Source organism: Adelges cooleyi, unplaced genomic scaffold (assembly GCF_023614345.1).
Source record: "Adelges cooleyi isolate 19-005CV unplaced genomic scaffold, UGA_ACOO_1.1 ACOO_flye_CR_arks_rails_tigmint_CR_PRNA_31, whole genome shotgun sequence".
In the NCBI taxonomy this organism is placed as follows: Eukaryota; Metazoa; Arthropoda; class Insecta; order Hemiptera; family Adelgidae; genus Adelges; species Adelges cooleyi.
Genome location: NW_026095981.1, coordinates 329,062 through 357,052, shown reverse-complemented (window position 1 = coordinate 357,052; position 27,991 = coordinate 329,062). Strand labels below are relative to the sequence as shown.

Below are 27,991 nucleotides of genomic sequence, written 5' to 3'. Positions count from 1 at the left end.
TAATACACAGTGTGTGACGTCATTGTATTAAACTGTTAACGAAATAAAATTATAATTATAATAATAATAATTGTAAAGTATGTCGTTACTATTTTATATTTACACGATAATAATTAGATGGTAAATTTATAATCCTATTGATAATTTTAATTTTTTTTTTTAATTATAAAATATAATATGTACTATAGAAAAAATTCATAAACGTTCAGCAACACACACTAAAAAAAAAAAATCAAAAAATTACACACAAAATAAAAATAATTATAATTATTGATAATCTACAAGATTTTCTAAGTACGTTGATCGTATTAAAATGTTTACAAAAATATTCGGGTTAAGCAAAAAAAAAAAGTTGTTATCTTAGGTTTGATATTTTGTACACTATTTTCTGTATTATAAATGAAAATATACAATAACATGTAACATTATGTAGCGCTGTTATGTATACATATACAAACACAAATACATAATATAACTAATGTTGTTAGTAATATTTAGCGAATTAAAAGTATGTTTGACGCTTTTGTTACGCTTCAATTATTTTTTTTTTAAATTTACAAATTGTTATAATACGACTTTGGCAGATCAGCCGGAAATCGTTGTCCAGGCGTTGACAAATAATTAAACCCCGCAGTCAACGCATTACGCTGCAGTCAAAATCATCGCCAAGACTTTCGCACTTAATGTAAGCGTAAAATATTTCTGAGTAAGACTTGACCACGTCCACAGTGAGTTTAAATAATTCCTAGTCGATCATAAATTACAATGAAACGCCAAAATAATACGGTGAAAATCAGAGCGCGTACGTTAACCATAACGATATTGTTTGTATACATTTTGTAATGCAACAAGTCAGGTAAAATGTTTTTTTTATATATATATATATATATATATATATATTGCCAATCACTTCTAACAATCTGACACTGTAAAAAATATAAATAAATTCATTTACGAGTATATTTTTCCGCAGTAAGTTTTCTTAGAAAACAGACGGAATGATATTATGAATTACAATTAAAAGGTTTTTTTTTTGTATAAGAAAAAAATATACTTAAGCAACCGTTTAGAAATTGAACATTTCGAAATTTATACAGTAAATTTTTTTTTTTAATAAACGGTGAACTATTTTAAGAGACTCGCTGTTAATCGATTACAAATTTGTGGTGGACGTTCAAACGGCGATGTACTTTGGCATCGCTTACTGTTTTTTATCAAGTTCTACGCTTGGCGGTAATATATATATATATATATATATTATAAATAAATTACAATAATATCGAAATTACTATTATAAATAGTTTGAAATTAACGCTAAATCATGAACGCTTGACAGTTTTTCAAAACAATACAAGCGTGTTTTTGTATAAACGCTTTAAAAAAAATTGGTATTATAATATAAAAATGTGTATATATATGTGCGTTAGAATACAAAAAAAAATTATTATTATTATTATTATTATTAGTATAATAATTATAATGTTATAATAAAAAGAAAAAACGACACCTATAAAAATTAGTTTTGCGTACAATCAGCAACAACCCTCATGAAGGCCGTCCGTGGTGTTATAAAGTCGTAGGTATGGCAATTTTTTAAAGAAGTTTATTCCAATAATATTCAACCTCGCGTTTTTACATTTAAAATAATTTATAATAAACAAGATAAAGCGTTACGACAAAAAATATCGTGATAACCTTTAGTGGTTGACTTGTCATTAGAATTGCGCCCGATTTATTTTTTTTTTTAAACCAATACCCTTATAGACGACAATCTTAATACTTTAGTGAAAATAAATGTATATAGTTTATATTTGTTAAAAAAAAAAAAATGCACACGGTTCCGATTATAATTTTTTTTTAAATTCTATAAACTAAATGTTAGTATTATACACATTATCGTAAGTAAGCTAAATATTTACACAGTAACGTTATAAGATTATTTTTATTTTTACCATATACTTAAATGAACACTCGTTAAAAAAAAAAATGGAAACCTTTAAGGAATAATGTATATATTTTTTAGCGTTTTCAAAATTTTAAATACTGATCTATTCTAGTTTTACGACTTAATAATAAATATTCGTAATTTTAATTTATATATATATTATAATTTTGTTGTTATCGTAAGTTGTAAATGCTATGTTTTGATAGATAGGTCAGTTATGTGTGTTGCCACAGTATATAATATGTTTTTTATTATTATTTTGAGCACCTAAACAGCGGGCGGACACTCGTCCCGAAATGCACAAACGGAAGACCTTCAAGTCGGGTGTTTTTTTTTGTTTTATTGTAACCTGAATATGCATAACTCGTTGTTTTTAATAAAACCAGAAAAAGTAACTTTTTACTTGAGTGGTCCCCCGTTGGGAAATAATTACAAATTTTGAACTCTGCCTTAAACATATTATTTTGGATTTGTAGATAGGTTTTAAGTGTAATAACAATATTACATTTTTTTTTAGCTTTTGAGTATAGTTTTGCTGTGAAAATTTAGGGACCGTCTGGCGCTGATTTCCTAGGTCTCATCAGGGCGCCGGCTCAGTTCCAAATACGCAAGAAGCTGTCCCAAGAACCTGTAGCCACAGCCATACCGTCTTCGGTAACACCCAAGCAGCTGACGCGGTTATCGTGGCCAGCCAAAATACCTGAAAATAACGTAGTTTGATCAATTTAAATTATTAAAAATTATACTACAACGTTATTTATATACCAAGTCAATAGCGGTTTCTTGCTATTACAAATTATACACAATACAAAATAAAAGTTATTTTTGTTAATTTGTGGGGCTGGAAGTAGAACCTCAACGTTTTGTATATAAATATTAACTCCAATGTACTCTTTTAATTTTTATTTATAACGATTTTTAAATTTTTGAAATCAAAATTGCCTTTGGCGATTTATAAAAAAAACTTAATTATTACTTAACAATTAAAATGTATTATGTAAAAAAAAAAGGGAGACAGCAAATTATTATAATTTAGCTTGTTTAAAATTAAAGAATTTATTATAGCGGGATTTAATGTAACTAATTAAATAGAGATGCTGTTAATAAATGCTACCAAATTTTTACGATAATTTATATAATATAAAAATGTTCTTATCAACAAAATGTTGGTTTTTTTTATTTTTAACAAAAAAATCAAACAAATAATTGAATGACACTAACGATTTTAGCTTCGATGTGGAGCTGAGAGAGGCTATTGTTTTTACAGAGGTTTGCAATATTTTTTTTTTTTAATTATGATAATTTTGAATTTTTAAAAAAATTGTTACGTCAACTAAAAAGATTAATAATACAATTATAAATTACACTTAAAAATCGTGAAATTTTAATTATCCAGAACCAAATAATTTTATACACACAATATATTATTGCTTAGTTTCCAGGAAGTGTAAACAAACAACTATTAAAAATATTTGTAGTTTAAACACAGGATGTTATTATAAAAATGGCTAGACCAAATGTATCAGTAAGCGCAGATGAAAATTTTAGAAGCCGATGCACACAGGAAAAGAAAGCTTTTGACGAATGGCCAGTAAAGTGGGGATGGATATTAGAGGAATGCAAGTGAGTAAAAAATGATAATTTAAGTAATTAACAATGTCTTTTAAAAAATATACTCGATAGTATACGAAATCAGAAACTCGAGGCAATAAAAAAAAAAGCTGTTATGAGGAAAGGTAACGTTGAAACGGACACTAGAACAGTTTTACCATTTCCCATTACAACACAGAAAGAGGTATGTTACGAGTTTTTGCATTTTAATTAATGTATTACTAATTTATACATATCTTGTTTAGATTGGTTGGTTATCCAGTAAGAAAGAATTTCAATTGGAAATTTACGGAGGGTATGTTACAAAATTACCCATTGAAAAATCACAATGAAACTTGTAATAAAAAACGTTGACATACCTATATAATTATTACTATTTGTAAATATACAGTTATTAAGACATAATTATACTGACCAGCTCGTTCAGCTTTCATGGAATCCCAAACGTTGCAGTTAAAATCATCATAACCGGCCAACAATAAACGTCCCGATTTTGAAAACGACACAGACGTTATACCGCATATAATGTTGTCGTGTGAGTACATGGCCAACTCTTGATCGGACCGTATGTCGAACAAACGACAGGTAGCATCGTCTGAGCCAGTAGCAAAAGCATAACCATTCGGGAAAAACTAAAAAAAAATTATAAAAAATAATTACTAACTACTACCTATAAATACTTTAAATATAAAGCTAGAGCGAGATCTGAAAATTGAATAATTTTTAATAAATAAGTATATATATATATTTACTGTAACGGCATTGATATCAGATTCGTGTCCGGGGAACGTTTGTTTGCATGTTCCATCTCGAACGTCCCACAACTGAAAATTACAATGTTCAAAATTATATGAATAGAATAATAACATTTCTCTCGGCAATATCATACTTTAGCTGAAGCGTCACAAGCTCCTGATACGAATGTTCTCATATCTGGTGACATTGAGAGTGACATGACGTCGCCAGTGTGTCCGATGAACGATGAACACTGTTGGCCGGTTTCAATGTCCCATAATGCACTAAATTTCCAAACGAGTTTTAAATGAATTAACAGTTCTCATTGATCAATTATTGTTAAAAAATAATCATGTTCATACCACGACATATCTCCGGAACTGGTGACGATTTGGTTGTCGTCGAGGAATCTACAACATGATAAGTAACCTGTGTGCCCTGGCAGTTCTCGGCTTACTCTAACATTACCTTCTCTTGTTTTTAAACTAAAACACAACATTTGTTATTGGAATTTGTCAAAATCTCGCCGGACGGTAATTTATTAATCGTTCATTAAAACGTACCTATAAATTGAACATATGTTATCTAAGCCACCACAAGCAACAAAACTTCCTGATGGGGCGTAAGCACACGTCATCACCCAACTCGACCTAAGAGGTATGGCGTGCACTTTATTTGTCGTATAACTGTCCCATACAATGAGCTTGCCGTCTTGTGAGGCTGATACTAAGTTTCTGAAAATATTAACAAAAACACAATGTTAAATAAAACACAATTTTAACTTTATTTTAGGGCGATTTCATTTACCTAGAGTCAGATCCCCAGTGCATGGCATATATTTTGGCAAGATGTCCACGGAGTGTGCGCCTCGTTCGCATTTGTATTCGGCCGACCGGTTCCATGCTGGTAGTGGCTTGTGACAAGCTTGTGTCGCAAGCTGCTTTTCTTGCATCCTAAAAATACATTCAAGTTTTTATGTGTCAAAATTCAACTAAAATCATATTTTAAATGCTAACACCTTGTTAATTATATCAGTTTAGGATTGCAAAATAAAATTGGCTAAAGTAAAACTAAATATAAATTACAAATTTATAAGCTAAGGAAAAAAGTAAAACCACCTACTGATGTAATTAATTTGTGGATACTAAACTAAAATGTATTTTTAAGTATGTTTTTAACAAATATACTTAATGGGTCAGTGTTATCTTTTAATAATCAACAAGAGACTAGAGTCTCCAACAGATAAACTAATAATAGCCAAATTTAATTTTTGTGATTTTTCTTAACTAAGTGTACAATTATTTCCTGTTAAGACAACTCTAATGACATCAATATTTTATTTTTAATTCGCCTCCTTTGAAATTGTTTTACTAATTTAATTTTCACGAAACTGTTTAATATAAAATTCTAAACAAATTATTCAGACAGAAAGTAATAGTAATTTTTATATTACATTGTTTGAACTGGATGGTTTTTTTAAATTTCAAAAGAAACGAATAAAATTGTACTAACAAATAATTATCAGCAAAAAAAAATATAAAAAGTTAGTAGATGAAACCCGATAACAAAGATTTCTCAGTATTCATATCATTTATATATATATATATTCAATCATTATACATTATGTAAAAAAGTTTTCTTTATCGAAATATCTGCAACAGAAAATTCTTTTAAATGAAAACTTTAAAAAGCGTTGGCCATCCGCAGTAAAAAACCTACTGCAGTAGGTACCTGGTAAAGAGTTATACTGTTCAGACATTTGTTATTTAACCAATTAGGACGAGAGAAAAAAGTATTAAGTAGTAATATAGTAACTTTTTATTAACAACGAACAAAAATATTATTTCCAGAATAGGTAATTGTGGTGCTTAAAATATATACTTTATAACCAAATATAGTTCTCTTGATAGCTCTAATTTACTTGTTGTAAAAAATGATTTACTAATTAAATTATAAGTGATAAATAAAAAAAACGTCAGTACAGTAGGGTCGAGGCATAGTGAAGATAGATAGTATTGGGGGGGGGAGGTTACATGTATAAATTAATTATTACAACCGAATGTGATAAAATAACTTTTATACAAACGCTTCGATGCGAATCTATAACGGTAGAAATACAAATATCGATAAAAAAAAGCATTGTACTTAATGAGAATAATGTAGTGCGTAGTACTGAATATGTACATTTTTGGGGTGTTTTTCTCGATTTTGAAGGGGAGGAAGAAAGGGTGAACTTTTTAAATTATTGGCTCAATAATGTACCTTTCATGTGCGATTTCCGATTTATAGAATTGCAACACAAAGAAATAGGTGCAGCGGTTTAAAAAATATCGTGGGTCCAGACACAAAAAATAAATAAAAACACATCATTGTAAAAACAATGACTTCTCAGCTACGCACCGAAGCCAAAATAAACAAAAAAATAATGAACTTCTTTAACCTGAATTCATTCAGTCATTAATGTCGGTAACCGATTGTGTAAGTTGAAGTTTCAATTATGCTTTTTTTTTCGTGGTACAAGTAAATAATTATTTAAGATCGCACGGTAAAAAAAAACAGACGAACATTCGTAAATCATTTAAATAGTAAGCCAATAAAAGAAAAATGTCTCATTGCACAGACGATTTAATGTCAACTTAATAGATACTTAATATTTAAAATAAAAAATAGATTTGTCAAAAAAAAGTCAGAGCTTATCCTTCCTTTTAGTACTTTTTATAAATAATTTTAAATAACTTTAAAAATAAAATAACAATTAATTCCTAGAGATAATAAACAATAACGTAAATTGTGAGTAAATAGTTTTTCGAAATAAACAATGTAATATAACTAATGAATAAATTATTTTAAATAACAATTCGTTACAACGAATTGGGTTAAGTTTAGAAGCTAACGTTCCAACAAATTAACGAAAGGGCGTTTCCGTGACGATTTCAATTTAAGTCATAACCATATTTAAAAACAAAATTATAATTTCGACATGAAAAAGAGACTACATTAACAATAATACTGTTGAAACTTTTATTAAGTCTCAATTTGTTTTCTCACGTGGCTTAATATGATAATAAAATAGCCAATACTCAATACTAACAAATTACTGAAATCTTGTTAAATCCTAATTTTAATTTGACAAAAAAATTAGTTTGAACATTAAACCTTATAACGTAAAGTCTATAAAATACACAACATAGGCGCGAACAACATACATTTTTTTTTGGGGGGGGGGAGACTATATATTGTTTTTATAAAATCGGATTTTATTGCCGAGTTTTGGCCTCACGAGCATTATCCTTACACCTATTTGAGCTAATATTTAACCGTTTTCAAACCAAGTAAGTACGTGTTATAAACAGTTACAAGTTATATGCTTCTACCAAACTCCTTAATGACTGGCGAGATGAAAAAACACTAGTCTTTTTTTTTCAGAAAACATGATGTCTTGGCTAAGTTATATTTTAGGTAACCAAATAAAACCCATATTATTGGGTAAACGCCAAATATTTTTTGGGTTTCGCTTTTTTTTTTTTTGTCAACTGCTGAAATTTGAAAACTTATTAAGCAAAATCGGAACGGAATAGAACGAAAACATTGTTGAGTGCAACGCAAGTTTCGGCGGTAAAACGCCCAACGAAAATAATAGTATTAGTATTGTAACGGTCATATTTCACCTAGACAAGTAGGTCCGTTACAGTATTATGCAGCGGGTACATAATATAAGCACAACACAACTGTGGCGTTTGGGAACGCGCGTAGGGCCCCCACACATAGCAAACGGTGAGCGAAATTATTAGCCGGTGTGAACGATCCTTCGTGGCAAGCCGAACGAAGGCGGCGCAACCGCGCGCGTCAACGGCGACCGGCCATATTGATCGGTGAACGGGTGCGCGCGAGATGGTCGGGAGCGGCGGTGGCGGCCGGCGTGCAACGACGACGGTGACGTGGAACCCCGAACGCGCACGGGGCGGCCCGCGGTGAAGCGAAAGGGACGACAAACCCACCCGCCGACGCGGCCGGCCGAGAGGAGAGTGGAAACGGCACTGCCGGCCGGCCGGCTTTAGCGTCACGGTCGCAGCTCTTCAATTGGCTATCCGGCGGGCAACTCGTTCGCTGTCCTTGTCGTGCGACGATGGCAAGAGCGAATGGCGGAAGGGAGTAACCCAGAGAAACGTAGGCTCCCGTAGACAGCCTCTTCCCTGTCCAGTGTAAACACACAACAAAATGTACATTTACATAAAATTAAAATAAATCCCATGTCATAATTCGAAAAATGTTGCGAGTACATTATGGCCAAAATGTATAAACTGCAATATATTATGGTGTGATAATAAATATCTCAAGGTTTTGTTTTGTATTTTAGTCCATAATATGTAAACCCTTAAATTTATCTCCTGCAAGTGCTCTCTACATTTCCGCCACTATCTTACTCGCTCACTATGCGTGGATATAATATGATGTATATGATATAATATGTGAGGGGACGACTTGTGCGCACTTATATACAAACCCTGACGACGGAGGTGAAGACAAACGAGGGAACAAGAACCCTGACGTGCGCGCAACACGTAAATATGTATATACATAATAATATGTGCTACGAATACAAAAGCTTCGGCAGATAATAATTTTGTTGTGTGCGAGTTATTTATACTGTTTCTAGCGAATTGATGAATGTTATAAACAGAGTCAATGTTAATAAACAGTCAGAGGGGCAAAAATCGAAAAAGAATCACGCGAGCATTACAAATATTGTAATGGACTTGAAAGAAAGATGTTAAGAAAGCATATGACTGGCCAAACTTAACTACCATTTATTTGTAAAAAGTACGCAAACTAAAGACGGACAAAAGTACTACTCATCAAATCAATAAACAGTTTTATCGAAAATCAATCTTCTTCAAGCGGTCTAAAGTAGGAAAAAAAACGGAAATGTGTTGAAAAAAATTGTTATCTCTGTGACATCATTATTATGATTACTCATTAAACACAAATATTGCCACATATAAAAGTCGTTGATTTGTTTATACGCCGCATTGTTTTTAGAGTAGTTCATTTTACAACACGCTCGGTGTAAGATTGTAAAAAATATAATAATAAAAGGGTTTTCGAGTTTTTACTATGATGCGACGTGGCGTCATCATAGAGTAAGTAAAATCGACAGTTCTGATCATTCCCGTATACTATTTGACCGAAGGACGTATATCTTAAACTTAACATTAATCGAAATTATTTTTATAGTAACTACCGCACGAAGCCAATGGCATGACCAAAATACTTTTTAAAAGATCTCCGGCCAACAAACACACTGCCTACCACACGTGTCAAAACGTTTAAATATAATTTAACAAGAAGAATATTATTGTTCATCGAAAATCTTTAGAAAAATAATGATACGTCATAGTCTTATATAAGTATTTAATTTAAAAAAATACATTATAACATCCAAATCAAAACCTCCATTCAAGTCCGTCTAATTTTAATACAGTCTTACATGTTATTGTAGAACAACAATAAAATGAGTTACAATGTTTAACGATTATTATTATAAAACCTGAATTTTAGTACCTTGTTGTTAGTACCTTTACACTCGAAAGTTGGCAATAAAACCCAAAAAATGTTAACACAAAATTGTGTTTAGACTAAATTTATTTTTATTAAAAAAGTAAAGCAGTTTTATCTAGATCCATGCAAAACAAATAAATCCTTTAATACAATGTAAGGATCAAGAGAAGGCTGTCCTGAACCGGCTCGGGCTGAATAAAAAAAAAATCCGACCGGTTAGGAAATAGATTCAGGAAAAAAAACATGAAAGGCAAATCTGATCTTTCAATTGAGACTGTTATAAATTGAACCATTACAAAAAACATTCAAAATTCAAATAAAGTGTATCAAAATATAACACCCAATACTATCGTATTGGTATTTTTTTTTATTTTGGTCAAGAAGGACCATTGTCACTTTTTAGTAAAAAAAACCGCAAGTAACATATTTTTTTAAGTGGGCTAAAAAACTACTGGAGTTGGACATCATTCGAATAGTTTTTGAACTAAATAAGCAAAAATAATAGATTATTCGAATTGCATTTGTTTGAATAAATATTGTTATAGGTAATAAAATGAATTTTGTGTTTTTTCGAGTACATTTAATATTATTTGTAATTTTACCGATTTAAGTTAAGTAGTTATGTTTTATAGAAGCAGTTAAAAACAAAATGTGTATAATATTATTGGAAAATTATCAATTAAAATGTATATATTTTTAATTTCAACAACACGTTATTCGATTTATTTTCAAATATGTTATTCGTTATACTCTGTCCAACTGATTACTGACAAAACAAAAAGTTAATAATTATTATGGAAGATTGTATAATATTGTAATAAAATATTATTGGAAATAATGTATAGTGTTTACCGATAAGTACTAACTACTTACTAAGTATACAAATTATAAAATATATTTCCAGAGCTATTGTTTAGACTGTACAACAATTTGTTGTATAATATGTAGAATAGTAGAAGATAAGATAAGATTTTACACACGTGCATGCATTTTAAATGAGAAACCGTATTGTTATGCTCTGTGGTACCACACGAGCTAACAAATACTAAATATAATAATAATAATAATAGTAGGTATAATAAGCAATTCTTCAGTTTTAGGCATATATAATACGACATCATATAGAATAGAACCGTGGAAAAATAATAGATCGTACTTACTCGTATGGCATTTTTTAGCGTTTCAGCCTCTTGTCTCAATGAGTCCAATTCATTCATTGTGTAAGGCTAGGACCTCCACCTCGGTCTCAACCGACACAAATGCTGAAAACAAAAAACATGTTGCTATTATTATTATTATTGTCTATCTAAAAATGTAATATAATTGACTGCTGGCCTAATGTTGAGTAGTAAACAACGACGATAACGTTTTTAAAAAAATAAGATGATTCTATATTATTTGTCATACATAGACCGTTTTACACTTATGAAATAAAAAATGGAATAAAACATAACATAAACGGGGAAATGTTATTGGACGTGCTAGTTATTACTAGCGGACAAAAATCTACCAATAATGTCAATAGACAGCAGCTGTATAGGTCTATTTTTACTGAATTTCTCTGCGTTTATAACGTTTGAGAACCAATGTGATTTTTTAATATAATATTATTATTATCACTAGCAATTGAAATAAGAGGAAGGGAAACGCTAACTGCAAGCAAAATTAACTTCCGCCAATAGTCCATAAGGTCTATGAATACATTCCAGCAGACATGTTAATGGGTCAGAGAGGGGACACAGCGTGCATACGTGACGTCAATTACAAACGAGTTCATCATTCCACGTCTGGTTTTTAATAGGAATTTTACTTATAGACATGTGAATGTCAAAACTTAAAAAAGTTACTCGCTTTCCAAATAAGTTAAAAAAAAACCCTTTTTGATTTCAAAAAAAAAACAATACAACTCGTTTGGTTCGTTAGGTAAAATGCACAATTTCAATTCACACAATCGTTACTGCGTAGTCAATTACTGTTCAATACCATTACTAATGTCATAGTAATATATTATACAACAATAGTATAACTAATTTTCAAGAAAAATACTTTAGAAAATAACCTTAGAAATAGTTATATGTTTGTGCTTTCAAGTTTATACGCTGCATTTTGTGTTATTATTAATCATTTGTATGCACTATAGAACATAATATAGTATGTAATTTTGGCTCTAATTGTAATCGAGTATGTAACCTAAGGTACATACAACCTTTTAATACTGTCGCTATGAAATAAAATATCTATGTTATAGATTTTTTTAACAATCGTAGTAAAATAACCACCAATACAAACACAACACATACCCTCTTCTCAAAAGTTTTAACTATAAAACTAGTCTTTAGTGGCATGAATAGAGACTATAACAACTAATAGAATTATAAGTTATAACAATTGTATACATTATATATCAAAATATTTGTCTCTTAATTACATAGTTAGCAAAAAAAATGTTTGACATTTAATCACGCACGAATTTTGATTTTTAATGGACAAAAAAACGTAGTCACCAGAGACCATATATAACATTTTTGTTGTGTATAATATTATGATATAATGTGGATGTTTTACAATATTATATTCTTGCCAATTCCCAAGTGTCCCAAATGTTAATAGTATTACATGGTAATATGACTCTGCGGTAAGCAATATATCCCTGTGGACGATTCGTGCACACGTACTATATAGTCATGAAACCCAAGTCACTGCGAAGACCGAAGGTACATTAAAATAATAATCAAAAAATATTACATTATTATGTGTGCATACATACAGGGTATTTTTACTCAAAAACTACCTACTTCAACAAAATGTTGAATAACTTTTCTGTGTAGAAAATACCATATTACTCCATAATATGTTTTGCACTCCTCTCCACAAATACTCGACACCTACTTTTAGTTTTCAAATAGCAACTCATATTTCAATAATTAAGTTTTCGATAGATAATACTATTTTAGAATATTCAACGTATTGCAAGCTCTATTACACTAAGTTATTTAATAGCCGTTATTAGCATTGTAAGTGGTAGACTTGGAGTGAGAAGAATTTGTGACTTGTTATGCAATGAAAACAAGAAATTAGTGTCATAAGTAACACAAATTTGGTATTCAACTTAACTTAAATGTAGCATTATTTTTTTTTTTTTGTTGTTGTTGTTAACACATTTAATGTCAATGTTGTGCCATTTTTATGATTTTATAAATAAAAGACCGGTTTTTACTACAATAAATCTTAAAATTTAAAAAAAACAGAGGTATGTATTTTTTTTAAAGTCTTAAAAAAAATATAGACCATATTATTTTGATACTTTTATATTTGTAATAAAAGTGCGTATATTATATCATGTATTTTGTAGACATTTAATACACATTCACCCGTATCAATAATACAGTATTTTAGAAACATTGTTTAACTAAAGTATACTAGTGTTCTGTGGACAGTACAAAAATCACCCTGTATCTAATTTGATGTCACGGGACCGAACGAGGATATTTATAATATTAAACACTACGAAAAAAACAGCACATAGTATACATTTCTACGTATATTATATAAAATATTATGTACACATGGTAATAAAAACGAGGGGGAGGCGAAAGTGTAAGCCGCGGTGCATGATTAACGCACGCATTCTGGAGTTGGAGGTACGGCGCAAGCGTGCGACCGCCGATCGATAACACGAAACATCGAGTCGCGTGTTCTGTATAATATGCTCAGTTTGCCGGCCGGCATTTCTTCCATGTGTCCCATGCACAGTATATTATAATATAGATATATTAAACAACATAAGCCTCAAAAAAAAAAAAAAAAATGGTTATTTTGTTGAGAACCCATTAAGCGCCAAAAAACCAAAACCTAACTGACATTTATGTGAAACAAATTGTCAAAAAAAAAGTAAATAATGTATACATACAAAATAATAATAAATTATAATGTTAACGAACGTCTGCATACCATACCAGAATAGGTATGTAACCTATTCTGGTATGGTATAGATATATAAGATATTACACAATTTTTGAGTAAAAACCAATGAACCATTTAACTAGATAAGAGAGATTTCCGTTTTGAAACTGTGTATTTATTTTCTTCTTTCAACTACAACTTTTTAAACGTAATTCAAGTATTCCAAATAAATAAAATACATTGTTTATATTATACAGTACAACAAAATTTGATTTTCTTTCTAGAACAAGACCAAAATACTTTATAATCCGAATCGGGTTTCAGAATTTTTCTATTAAGTCTAATGTTTTTTATATCACCTCCAAAATGTAAAAACAACGTTTTATGGTATTTCCAAAGTGTTCTGTACATTTGAAAATGTACTAAAAGTTATTTCAAATGTGGTTTTTATTTTATTTTATTTGCTGAACTCAGAATAATTATTGTAAAAATTGTAGTATTTTTTAAACACAATGTAAAGTTGGAAAACAAGATTTTTGTTTTGTAAATTGTTAACAACATTGGAGGTTACTGTTCCAAAATCGTGTTTTACAGTGTTATGATAGTAACATTTTATTGTGGATAATTTTAAATTATAATTCAAATTTCGCAGTATATTAGTATCATAATGTTATAAACGTTTCCCTTGTCATACTATCAAAATAAAACAAAATAAAGTATATCTCGTCGTTTATGCTATCATCAAACTACACATAAAAGAAAGTGAATTTTTTAATAGTTTTCGAAACTATTGGAGGTGGATAAAAAGGTAAATTTATTGTTTGAAAATTCAAAAATATTATAATAACTATATAATAAACTACCGACAACATTTTAAAAATAAATGGTCGCAAACTAAATTTTACATTTGTACTAATTGTTATACTATCATTAAAAAACTATCTCTTTTCTCTATCTCTATTTCTAAGTGCTTCAGGCCAAATTATGGGACAGTTCTACTGTTATTTATCATTCGCATACCTACTTTAAAAATAAAATTATGCCAAATGCACAAAAAAAAAATATTACACTTTTTTAAGTATTTTGAATAAATATTGAGAATTTGAGACATGGTCTAAATGTGATGTTAATTTTACATGGAATACTTAAGTCTATTGTTTTAATACTGTTATCACGAACATATAAACTGACTTACAAATCTGTGGGCTAGTTACTAACATGATCTTTAAATTACTATATTGCGGGAGGGCTAGGATAATCTGAGCCAGACTAGTAAAAATAATTATCTTGTGGTTCTAGTACTGTAATTGAATATTTAAAAAATAAAAAATATGATATCGACGCACAGAGGGAAGGTTTTAGGGGAGATTATTTTCCCCAACATTTGTGGAAGCTTGAAGAGTTTTTAAAATTCGAAAACGTTCCCAATATTCGCCGTGTTGTTTTTCGTTATAGAAAAATAAAAATCCATTTTATTTTAAGTCATATCTGTTGAAATAATTTATCGATGGCCGATGACGGTTATTTACTTTAAGAGAATTGGCAGTAAATGAGCCCCTGACCTAGTAGTCAACTGCAAACCCATATTTTTGGGTAAATACCAAATATTTGAGGGGGGCTTTACAAAAAAAAAAATGGGTTTAATTTTTTTCAACTATAGGCCAAAGCTCCTTAATTTAACTTTTAGGTCCGAGCATGACTGACTATTATTATATAGCCGTATAATAATATATTAACGTTGGTTTTTTTAATATATTATATTACTATACTGTTAGCGTGTCGAATTGAATGTTAAATTGAAAACCAGACAACGTACGCGGTACTAAAATATTATTTAACGCCAGTGTGTGTTACACGATGAATGCCTTTACATAATATAGCACTTTTGCATCAGTTACCAACGTAATACCAGCACGGCGGTGGTTCGTTGTATATCTTGTACACTATCTTGTATACATAATACAGTGGTCAATGGTCTCATCTCTTCCTTTTCACAATATCAAGCAGAAAAGACGCACGCCAAAGGTCAACGATACTGGTGGGGCGCGGGTGTTGCCTTGGCGACCGCCGTTCTCTCCGGGCGCCTACGCCAGCGACATAGTTCCCCCGTTCGACAACACCTTTGACACCAACAATGAATGATGACACCAACAGCACCTATACTGTCGTCAAACGAGACGAGGACGACCGAAATGCAAAGAGTGTGTAGATAAATGATAACACAAAATGTGTTACCAAACGACCAGATATGTCTGAAAACATCTATTTAGTGCTCAATATAGAGCTGAGTTGCCGATACCCCGGTTTTTTTTGGTAAGAACCAAACATTTGATCGGCTCCAACCAAACAAAACAAAAACCAACTAGGTATTTTTGGATTTGGGTTTTATTTCGCCAACTCTTTAGTCTCAAAACACTTTAATATTCCAGTTGCTATGGTTAATTTTTTTAGTGAAATCTATAATACAGCGCTGTCAGAACTCTAGGGAAATCTAGGATTAACTAAAGAAGAAATTTGTTTTGTGGCAGTTGGACGTATAATATGACAGTTTTTCTATCTTCTCTTTAAAGCGAAACTCATGACCGGCGTTTTCCACGCTCTCTACTTTTTACCGATACATCATACCCCAAGAAGAGAGTAAGAGGCACAGTATAATATATACATTTTACATATTGTCTACAATGTACAATCTATCTAGAGTTGGTAGAAAAACCCCAAACCCAGAAAACCCAGCGGGGTTTGTTTTTTTGCTTAAACCTTGCAAAACTTTAGCATTTACCCAAAATGGTTCTATTGGGTAATGGTATAATAGACGGATAGAAATTAGAACAATACAACTTTTTACATACATACTCGTACAAACTTAACTGGGTCGGGATTTCTTTTTACAACTAAGGTTATTGCTCTGATATTTTAATATTATAGTTATAAATCGAAATGTATTGATTGTTGAGATTACCGCATAAGCAGAGAACAAAATATTATTCAACTCGTATTTAAACATTTGCCTCAAACCGAGACTATTGTGTCGATTTTTCATTTAACGACGTATTCATCGGAAACGATATTCGTTGAAATATGCTACAATAATGCATGACAAAATATAGATCAGTGTTGTCGAATTAAATTGTACATTATATATGCCATGTTGATTAATAGATATTATACACAATTCGACGAACAATAACTATCGCTATAACATATCGTGACGACGCAATGAAAAGTCGAAACATTATTTCAAATATGGGAAATTTTACAAAGACCGTAAATAATGATGAATCTATCTGTCAACTTTGTACTATTTGCCATCTCTTTTTTGTAAATAATGAATCCTTAAAACAATCAAGTGTCAATAGCCGTTCTATACAAATCAAATGTTGAAACATTTTAGAGAATGGAAAAAATGTTTAAATTGCCTAAACTACACAACATTTTATAATATTTTTAATAATATATACGAACAAATATAATTTAAACATAAATATTTGAAGAATAAAAGTAGCGGAAATTAGATTGAACATATACAACATATATATAGTAAATATACATAAAGATGTGTGTTATAAGGAAATTGAATAGAATTACAAAATGAGTAGGTATACAAGATATGGTTTTTAATCAACGGCAGAGGATACGTCAGAAATGGATACATAGTGAGAAGGATAGACAATAAAGTAATATAGAAGGTATAAAACACCGAGATGACATAGGAATGAAACGACAAGGAAAGTAGGCGAGGATTTCATCATAGAAGGTAGAAGTGGAAAAAAGGAAAAAGGAGTGGAAAGATAAGGACTAGAATAACCGACCCGCTTGTAAAATTACCTCTTACGGAGATGAAGAAACTATTATTTTTAACCAAACTACATACGAACATTTTTAAATACTATTCTATAGTAAAATGTAGTAGAAAATAATGCATAGAATAATATTTTCATTTGTTAATATTATGACATTGACTTGTATGAAACAATATCTTAATATTAATATTATACATAATTGTGATATAAAATAATTGTGTGTTATCTTTAGCCAAAAACTATAGCTTTATTTCCCCTTATTTAGCGTGAGGAGTTATTGGTGGATATTATACCAGAATAAAGACTACAATAACAAAATTGACTATTAGAATATTGTTACAAGAGGTCCGCATCGTTAAAGTTTAAACTAAGTTCAATAAAAAAAACTATCAACCGTCCAATCTATTATTGCAAATCGAGTAAAAACTAAAAACGTTTTGCAGTTCTAAGCCATTTCAGTAATTTTTTTAACCGATTTAGTTAAAAATTATATTTAACACAGTTAATTTTTTTTAATTACAATACAGAACTGTTTTTATTTAAATTACCGCGTTGTTCTGTCCTACACTGATCAATATATCGTTTAACTATCAGTTAGCAACAACCCGGGGTAAAAGTCTATCCCAGTTAAGTTGCATATAAACTTGATAAACCCATATTTTTGGGTTTAAATACCAAAAATTTGCTTGGCTTGAACGAAGGTTGTTTTTTTTGGCGACTCTGTTTGTGAACTACAGTACATTAAAGCAATATGTAAAACAGTATAATATACAAGTGTACAATACAGCGAAACCTTTCTACAACGGAAACCCGGTGGGTAATTCAAATGCGTGTCCGCTATTGAGGGATATCCGGCGTCTGGTATCGAGACACGCGTATCTCCATTATCGAGGGGTAAAGGTTTCACTGTAATAATACACTCGACTATAGCGTTACCAGTCTACACACTACGTTTGAAACACAACTATAATATATGGATAGATGCATATAGATTCCATCACTCACCTCAGGATTACGCCAAACGTTTTAAGGTCAAGACATGAATGTAACCGTCGAACGTGGGGGCGGCGATTGGAAGCGGATATTCGCTGGGGCTTTTTGTATTATCGGTCGCAGGACAAAAGTGAAGCCATCGCAAAAAAAACAGTAATCCTCGGACAGCTAGCTTCTTATCTCGTGGGTGCCGGTAACGCGTCGCCAACCGCGTTTAGCATTATGGGGCCGAAGTGAATATCAAAATGAAAGATACAAATTATACGGCAACGCGGTTTACTTGATGGAATGTACGATGTGCGAGCAATCGACAACAACAACGGCGAAACAATAAAATGTATCCCAAAGAAAATGTCGAAAGCCAGGAAACGTTAAATATTAATACTATTACTATTATCGTTTGTACGCTGCATTCATTCCACTGCGAACCACGCCCAACACCGTACTGACTGCCTGACGCGCTAGGACATAAAGTTCCATCGCAACACGCTAGGGCTTTAGGAGAGGTTTCCGTCGCGCCGATCATGCTCACGCCATCTCCTTTTCTCACCCCCTCTTCCCCGTCCCGGTTAAGGGCGCTCTGCGATCCGTGTACACACGACGGATACTGTGTACCGACTCGAATTTACTCGATCAAAATAATTATCACGATGTGGTTAGTCGGAGAAACCGCACAATTTCGTCCATAAGTCTTTTTTTTTGATAATATTTCCAAACAGTGGCTTATCTGGGTGATATGGCGATGGACGACCCCGCCGCCGCCCCCCCCCCTTTCAATATTATATTTAAGCAAAGTAAACTTGTTACTTGTGATTTATGTATTAGAATGGTAAATAGTATACCAACCTGTCGGTATGAGTGTCACTTATTGATACTTTGAGAATTGAACTTTACGTTTTTTTTTACTTTTTATAAGTTGGACGTGTTAAATTTCTTACAAAAATCGTCTTTAATTTTTGTCGTGGCAGCATCGTTTTTTTAAATAATAATACAAAAAGTGATTTTATTTACATGTTTATAGTGGTCCACTATTTTTGCCAAATATTGAAATATGATGTTTTAAAACTAGATATTATTATTTTTTATATTATAAACAAAGCAAATATTATATTAGGTTTAACAACCAAATTTATTAAAAAAAAGGAATTATTTCGCAATTGGCAGTGATAAATTATTAAATAAAATATATGAATTCGATGGAAACATTTAGCTCATTAATAGACAAAAGTCTAAATAAGAAATACAATTTGTAATCCCATAATATTCCTTGATAATTAAATTTCTTTCAACATAAGAACAACAATTCTCGCCGTCAATTTGTCTTTAAATACATATTTTTTAATTTAATACAAGGTTAATATTATAATATTATAATAAAGGTTAATATTGTTAATATATACCTAATATTACTACGTTTCCACTACACGTTTCGCAAAATTTTATAATTTGGTATGAATTTTTTTTTAAGTGATTTCTATTAACAATAACACGTGTTCTTTGTACTGTGTTTTGAAATTTATACTTGTATATTTTCTATGAAAAACAACTGCACATACGTTACCATTAAAAAAAAGCAAAAAAAAAAAAATTGTAGTCACGGTTATTATTGAGGGAATAAATTAAATAACACAATATTATGAACACATTTAATGTCTATAAAGCTATTTATATTTAATATTTTGGACCATATCTACAGTTTTGCATCGAAGCGTTTATTTTAAAGTAATTATATCACTCTCAGATGTTCTCTAATAGTTCTGAAGACTTATGACCTCTCCGACCCTAATAATATGTTGTGTCCCCCCCCCTCTCTCCCACCCACTATGCTGGCTTTTGTTGTTTATAGTTTTTACTACCCATTCATTATATTTAATATTCGTTTACAAAAATTATACCATATTACAAATCAACTTTGTTGACCGCATGCATATTGCACATGTCACCAACTTTAACAATATCAACATAGGCGTATCGTGCACAAAATGTTTTTTAGTCAAGCGTAACTTCGTTGTCGATAAAAATGTTGAGCGATAGTAATATTACCTATGTGCGAAAAACTCCCGAGCTCAATGAAATTAAACTCGGCGACGGCGGCCAGAGTGCGCGCTGTCGGTTTGCGAGCGGCTGGCGGCTGTGGAGCAATACAAAAAAAGCCGCCGGCTGCCGGCGCTGCTCCCGATTCAAGCCCGTCTTGACGTGCGCAACACGCATGAGCTTTTAGATTGATCGGACTCCCCACCATTAACAAAAACCATTGAACGGTGGACCGGTGGCGGCGCTATCCTGATTACGGGGAAACCTACCGCCACCGACCTGGCGGCCGGAACAACGCCGCGCCGCCGGTGGAACCGGGAGGCTGGAGAACACGCCGCATAACGTTACCATTGACACACAACGTTGTAATACGTCGTCAATGACTAAACGTTGAATTTATATATTTTCACAAATGTAAAAATAGTACAGCCATGGCTATATTGTTATTGGGGATAAGAACAGTATATTTTTATTTAAAAGGGACGCTACACCGCTATATTTTATTATAATGGTTCGGTGCAGTCAATTCTTTACAAAATCTTAATTCTTAGCTGTAAGCATAAACTTAAAAGCAAATCCATTCATTACGAGAATATTTTATCGGTAATTCATTTGGTTTTTATCGCATTATCACGCAGTCGCTATAATTACGTTTTTAAAATATTTTTCTAACATAAACGGTTTGACTGGTCCTAGATGGTTTTAGAGTGAAAAAATCCACTATCATAGAATATAATAATTTTGATGGGTTTTTGATAAATTATAAGGGTTTTTTAACTTTTCCTGAACAACACATATTTTTAAATAGCTGTGAATGTGTTACTAAGACAATTATGAATAACAACTACTAAATGGTTTATCCCCAAAATTACTCAAAAATCTATACAAACAGATCTGTACAATCGTTTTTTTTATATACAAATTTATCGTAATACATCCTCTTTAAAATTTTTAAAAAAATACGTACTTAAAATATGTTTTGTTTTTAATTAAAATCGGTTCAGAAATGTTTTTTTTTATTTTCTTATTTTAAATGTATAAAAAGTATTTTAACACAATTTTTTAATGAGTCATTTAAACAGTTCTTATTTTGAGTAGTTTTTAATAACAATTGATATTTTGCACTTTGCAATAAATTAGTGAAAAAAATTGAAATGTATATTATCATAAACATAATCATAAAAATAAGTTTAAATAAAAAGATTTTTTTGATTAAACATATGATATTAAAATTAATTTCGCGTTAATAAATGTATCAATTAAATGGACAGTTAATTCGTTTGGGAATCATCATCTTATGATAGCAGCATTGGGCCTTCAAGGCCTGTTAAGTTTGCATTATGTCATGATGATGATATCATTTTCAATATAATATAAGCAAAATCATTAAAAAAATGTATTGTAACATTACTTAAATATAAAAGATCCATAACGTAATATCAATGAAGTATGCGTTGAAAAAGGAAAAAAACGGTAAAACCCAATAAATCCATTAAAAATACGACCGGGTTGGTTTTTTGAACCCTGATAGTAATACTTTACGTTTCGGCCGATTTAGTATTTTTATAGTCAGTACACTTTTTTTACGCTTACATTTATTTGCTATCATGTATGAATAATGACGTTAAGGTTTTTTGTCGGCTTACAAGTAACAGTACCGATAAGGGAAGACATACACACAATATACTATGATATTGTTTGATATACGAATGACAGCCGACGGTTCCGGTTAGAAATAAATGATTTGAATGTGGACTGATGGGTATATTATTTAATCGCTTTTCCACATTATTATAATATTATACGTAGGTAGTAACACCGTGGGCGATTAAGCAGTACTCCAAACAAGTTTTTACACAGTTGCTATTGTCTTTATTTGTTAAGTATATTTCTTACATTAGGGGAACGTAATGCGTCAAATTTTATACAAATAAAGACTAAAACGCGAAATCACTTTCTGAAGTGGCTACTAACTACTGAAACGAATTCAACATTTTTTTTTTTTTGTTTTGAAGTTTAACATCTTATCTATAGGTACTAAAAGGCCGATTTTTTATTTTTGTTTTTAGAATTGTATTATAAGCATTTATACTTTTACTTTTTTTAATAAATCTAACTAATTTTCTAACTCGTCTTTTTAGCCCCCATAGAGAAATTAGTAAGCTTCGCACTAAAATAAAAAATTGAAATCCATTCAATAAATACGCCAGAAAATTACTTTTACTTAAGTCATTTTTTATCAAACTTTCACCATAACTCTGAGAAAAATAACTTTTAAACTTGTATATTAACTAGAATAAACTTAATATTATTTCACCTTAAAATTAGTCGGCATATTTTAAATAGCTACTAAATCAATTTTTGTCAAAATTAACCTATCCTTTGCCTCTTGATAATTAGCCTATTCCGTTCCCGTTAACCGCTGAAGCACTAGGAAAAATGTGTTTGGAAATTGACGTATCATTACGTCAAAGTATTAAATAATTAAACTTTTCATTTATGTAATACAATATTTTTAACTTTGATGAAAAGCTAAGTGAAATTGATTTGAGCAGTTTTTTTTTTTTGCAAATATCAATCTTCAACAGTCTTTAGAACTTTTGAAAATCTGTGTTAATTTTTAGAAATTTGGTAATACTTAGAAATAACTGTCTAATTATGATAATCTGTTGAGAAGTATTTCGGAGTATACTAGGAAACATAGGTGCAAAAGGGGGGCCCCCTAGCATTAGTCTCCCCCAAAAAGTAGACATAGCCTCCCCGAAAAATGTAAAATTTAATATAAAATAAGGTTATCCATAAATGTTTAGAATATAAATATATACATGTGTAACATATACAAGTAGTAATCTATGAAGTTTATCTAAATTTATTTAACCTTACAAAACTAGCACTTACAATATCAGTAAGCTCTGCGACTTGCGAACGTTACACACAGAATAAAATGGGCTGCATAGTTAGATAGTGCAAGATCAATTACCTATTTTGACTATAATAGATATAGAAGGTAGCATAAATTTAGAAGACATATTAAAAGAATACATTAAAAGTGATTATAAATTGCAATTGTAACATATTGAATTCTTTCTATTTTTATTTACTATTATATATTATTTATATATATATATATATATATATATATGTTTATTAATAATTATATTTGTAATATCTAATATATTTACAAAGTATTAAGTACAACATTAGGTACTTTTGTTTTTTTTGTAAATTTTTGATTACTATATTAGATAATAAAAATTATAATTAAGATAAAGAAGGGTTTTTACGTCCAAAAAAGATATGAAGACCTGGGCTTTTGAAGGGCAAAGCTCCTAAAGGAAGACAAAGGGATTCATATAGAAACCTCAAACAGTTTCAGTTTTTTTTTTTTTTTTACTTATTTTGAACTCATAAGTCGAGCTTCAACATGAAGTAAAACATATTAAACATCCTAAACATATAGTAGACATATTATATATAAACAAATACTGAACAAATATGTTTTACGTAGCAAAAAAACAAAAAAAATATCAATTAAATTTTAAAGCAATGAGAAAATTATTGGTTATTATTTAAGTTAATAATTTATCTTCAAAAAAGTAATACAAATTATTCAGATACTCCATTAATCACAAAATTGCTAATTTCAAAATCAAACTATCAAATCTTCACAGTCTAAATAAAAAGCACACAGCCAGGCCAGCCGGAAAAAAGTCACATAGTTGTAGACTTGCTTTCCTGATATAAATGTATTCAATATTGTGGAATAGCTTAGCTTAAGTTACAAGTTACTTTATAAGTTACTTCGATGATAATTTAATTATATTTTATTGAAAGTAATTTATCTGCAATTCAAGAAAATGTCTAAATGCTCTATCCTTTTTACATGCTTATCTTTAGCTCGCTAACACGTACGTACGTATGTGTGTACGGGTATTTTTCAAATCTTGCAAAATTAATTTAACCCACTTCCCGATGTCGTATAGGGCTGAAACTTGGCACAGACACTCATCTTAGATGACAATACAATATTCTGTAATCATATTGGGACTCGGACATCCAGGTCGCCCTACACAGGGTCAAATGTGGGGGTCATTTCACTAAAATTTCATTTTTTTCCAAATCTTCCAAAATTAATTTAGTAATCTATTCAGCAATGATTAAATATCTTTAATAGGACTAAAAAGTAAAAAAATAAAATAAATAAATAAAACTTTTTTATTTATTTTTTACTAATAAATTTTAAGACCTAAGTGATATATGTGCCTATAATTTTCCGACTAAGACATTTGCAATAGCTATTTGACAAATTTTAAATTATCACTTTGGTAGTAAATATCATAATACCTTAACAGTTAACTCCAGTGACAATTTTGAAAAATAAAGGAACTTCAATTAAAACAAATTTTTAGTCAAACACAATGCAACTCTTAAGAGTAAAAAAGTAATTTAAAGAGCAATCTAATTACTATTTCGCTGATTACTTAAAATTGTCACGCTATACTTATTTTGTAAACATTCCGGTAACTAGGAATTGATAATAAACATAATGCACTAAATATTTTATCATTTTTACATAATAGAAAACTTTTGTTGTCGTCTAATAATTACTTTAACCAAAAAATGTATATATATTTTTTTTAATTAACATGGATACTACTAATTTATATTATTAACAAGCTCTTTGAATTAAATGACGAAGATGGAACAAAATAAAATACATACAGTTATAAAAAAAGACGATATATTTAATGTAAAATGAACGCAAATTCTAATATTCAAATTCAATACCAAAATAACTAGATTCTTGTGCAGAACGTTAGTGACACGAGATTCATTTAAAAGTCAGTTTTATAGTTTACAGATTTGGGTAGATGTTCCAAAGCTCATAAAATAAATACTTTTTTGAGGATTAGTATCTAGCTTCGACATTTGGAGGTATGAAAGCAAACAATAATAATATAAATAATGTTATTCAGGTACAAATGCACAGTTCAATATATTACAATGATTAAGAAAAAATAAAACCTTAACAAAATTACCACGTCAATAAAATTATTAGAATAATGATATTGTACTAATTATAATATAGTTATTATAAGAAATGTTTTGAATTTACAGAATATGATAATAGAATACAAAGACGAATCAAATTGTCGCCCAAATTCGCAATTGTATAACTCCAAAAATGATTATTTAGGATTAACACATCCATCATATTAAAATTACAAATTAACGTATTTTTAGAATCCATCCAGACTCCAATCAGGCGATTGTTTTCCATAATATCAAATGGTATATATTTTTCTGTTACACTTTTAGACTGTTAAATAGCTGATGTTTTAAATTTTTAATTATACCATTCCATTCAAATTCAATAATATTATTTTAACATATACACTTGTATACTATCTAATCATTAGTTTTATAATAATAAATAATTCAGTATCATACTTAATAATTTGTCCTAAAAGTTCAATCAATTAAAAAAAAAATTGTTTTCCTAACGTATAAAAAAGGGAGACTTTAACAATTAATCGTACGATAGGAAAATTAACTATATGGCTCAATAGAAAAAAATCTTGCAAGTACTTATTTGTCTAAAATAAGTTTAATTGTAAAATCTGATTATTAAGAGTAAAGAATAAGTTAACTTTAGCGGTTTCTGTTTTACAAAATTATAGTTTTTTTTAATGCGAATCTGAAGTAAAAAATTAGCGGACTCCTATTTTTCAAAAATTAAAGCTACTTGAATTTCGGGAATTACTGTTGTGCAATTACGAAAAGATATGCTGCGCGAGATGACTGTAGCAGTCAGCACATTAGCATCTACATTAACTCATTGGTGATCTTTTTTTTTTTAATAAAATAGCATTAACCCATACTTAAAAAACAAGGATGATTGTTTTTTTTTCTTAAAAAACCTGGTAAATATAGTAGATCAAATTTTAACTGATAGAAAATGTAAAAAAATGCGTTCAGTATTGTAAGCTAACGTAATGAAAAAACTTAAAACTGCTTTCTTTCACAATTAATCATTTATAACTTAAATGTTTTAAATTCAGCCATCGATATTACCTTGGTATATTAATATTATATGCATCATTGATCGTAATATGAGCCTAGCGATGTTAAAAATATATTAGTACTGTAATGTCGTTCAATTGACTATCATCTTTACAGAATTTAAAAATCATACAAACAAAGCTAACTGATTTACAATATTCTTGTTGCTAACAAAATAATAATATGTATGTCTTATGGTGCCTAAAAGTCAGTCTTTCTTATCAACTACAAGGTATACACGCTTAGCGCGTACTAAACATGTTACATCACTGGAAATCATCGTAAACTATTAGTGAACAAACTTACCCTATCCGTATTAAATGACTTCAGTCCGGCCGGGTACCCAAAGTATCTGTAAAGCACATTCACGTTATTCACACAACACTAACAAAATATTATGAGAGATTTTACACTCGGCACAACGCACTCGATTCGATAGCACTGGTCGAACAATAACCGCACAACCTTTGACGCTATATTACTCGGTTCAGCTAAGAGGACACCCTATCTAACATCATAAACGGAATAATTTTCCTAAATAACTTTCGATTTGATTTTCTATATTGAATTAATAATAATAAAAAAAAACTACAAATTGATACGCGGTTGGAGTGATAAAAATTGGGTGCGGCTTCCGTAAAGAACTCTTCATGGCGCGGACCGCCGTTCCCCCTTCCCCTTCACGACCACAACGAGCCATCTGCATCGCGAGCTAGCCGGTTGACGTCATCATTTGCCTTGGAATAAAAAAAAAATATTATAATATTAGTAAAAATATCATTTTCGTATTAAAAAAATATATTTCCTTAGCGTTTACAACAAATATGTGTCAACGAAGTAGACACTGAAACTAATATTCTCGTTATTGCACCGCAGCGTTATAAATATATTATATTGTTATTTAATTCAATGAAAAATAGGTATAGAATAATACATCTACAACGACACGGTGACGTCATTATTTGAGTCGCGCTTTTGGCGGGACATTTGAATACCGCGCAATGGTTCTCCGTGGCCACTTTTGAGTAATACCAATTATATAATATATTAAATATAGGTACATACATAGACCACACTCTATAGTTTTACGATAACAAAATTTTGGACGCAAACCTATATTGACTGTGTATTTGTTGCGTCCATTTTTTTATTTCATAATATGCTCGTGGACTACGTTATATTATGTACATAATTTAAGGGTACCTAATACAGACGACATATCGTCGTTGTCGCGAAAAATACCACCTATGTGCTAAAACCCAATTGTACAGGAGACACTAAAACGTGTAAAACGATTTACAGTAGGTAATACGTAGGAGGTTTTATTTTCATTGTTTTTCAATGGAGA

At 30.4% G+C, this 27,991-nt stretch overlaps 1 protein-coding gene across 3 annotated transcripts; it reads right to left on the bottom strand.

Annotated features, from left to right (window-relative positions):
• On the bottom strand, positions 1–27,265 carry LOC126839879 (guanine nucleotide-binding protein G(I)/G(S)/G(T) subunit beta-1). 3 transcript variants are annotated; one of them, XR_007685987.1, is made up of 10 exons: positions 26,950–27,265; positions 11,011–11,112; positions 5,099–5,244; positions 4,855–5,025; positions 4,654–4,776; positions 4,446–4,575; positions 4,309–4,380; positions 3,972–4,188; positions 2,451–2,645; positions 1–218 (listed from the first exon to the last, which is right to left on the bottom strand). XR_007685987.1 is itself a non-coding variant. In XM_050575305.1 (10 exons), the coding sequence occupies exons 3-10, from the start codon at positions 11,065–11,067 to the stop codon at positions 2,539–2,541; spliced, it is 1,023 nt and encodes a 340-aa protein (XP_050431262.1). In that variant the 5' UTR covers positions 11,068–11,112; positions 26,950–26,995; positions 27,071–27,265; the 3' UTR covers positions 882–2,538. The 3 variants fall into 3 exon arrangements, 2 of the variants coding, with proteins under 2 accessions (XP_050431262.1, XP_050431263.1); XM_050575305.1 differs by lacking the exon at positions 1–218 and having other exon boundaries at positions 882–2,645; positions 26,950–26,995; positions 27,071–27,265; XM_050575306.1 differs by lacking the exons at positions 1–218; positions 26,950–27,265 and adding an exon at positions 18,559–18,983 and having other exon boundaries at positions 882–2,645.
• Positions 27,266–27,991: the final 726 nt, after the last annotated feature.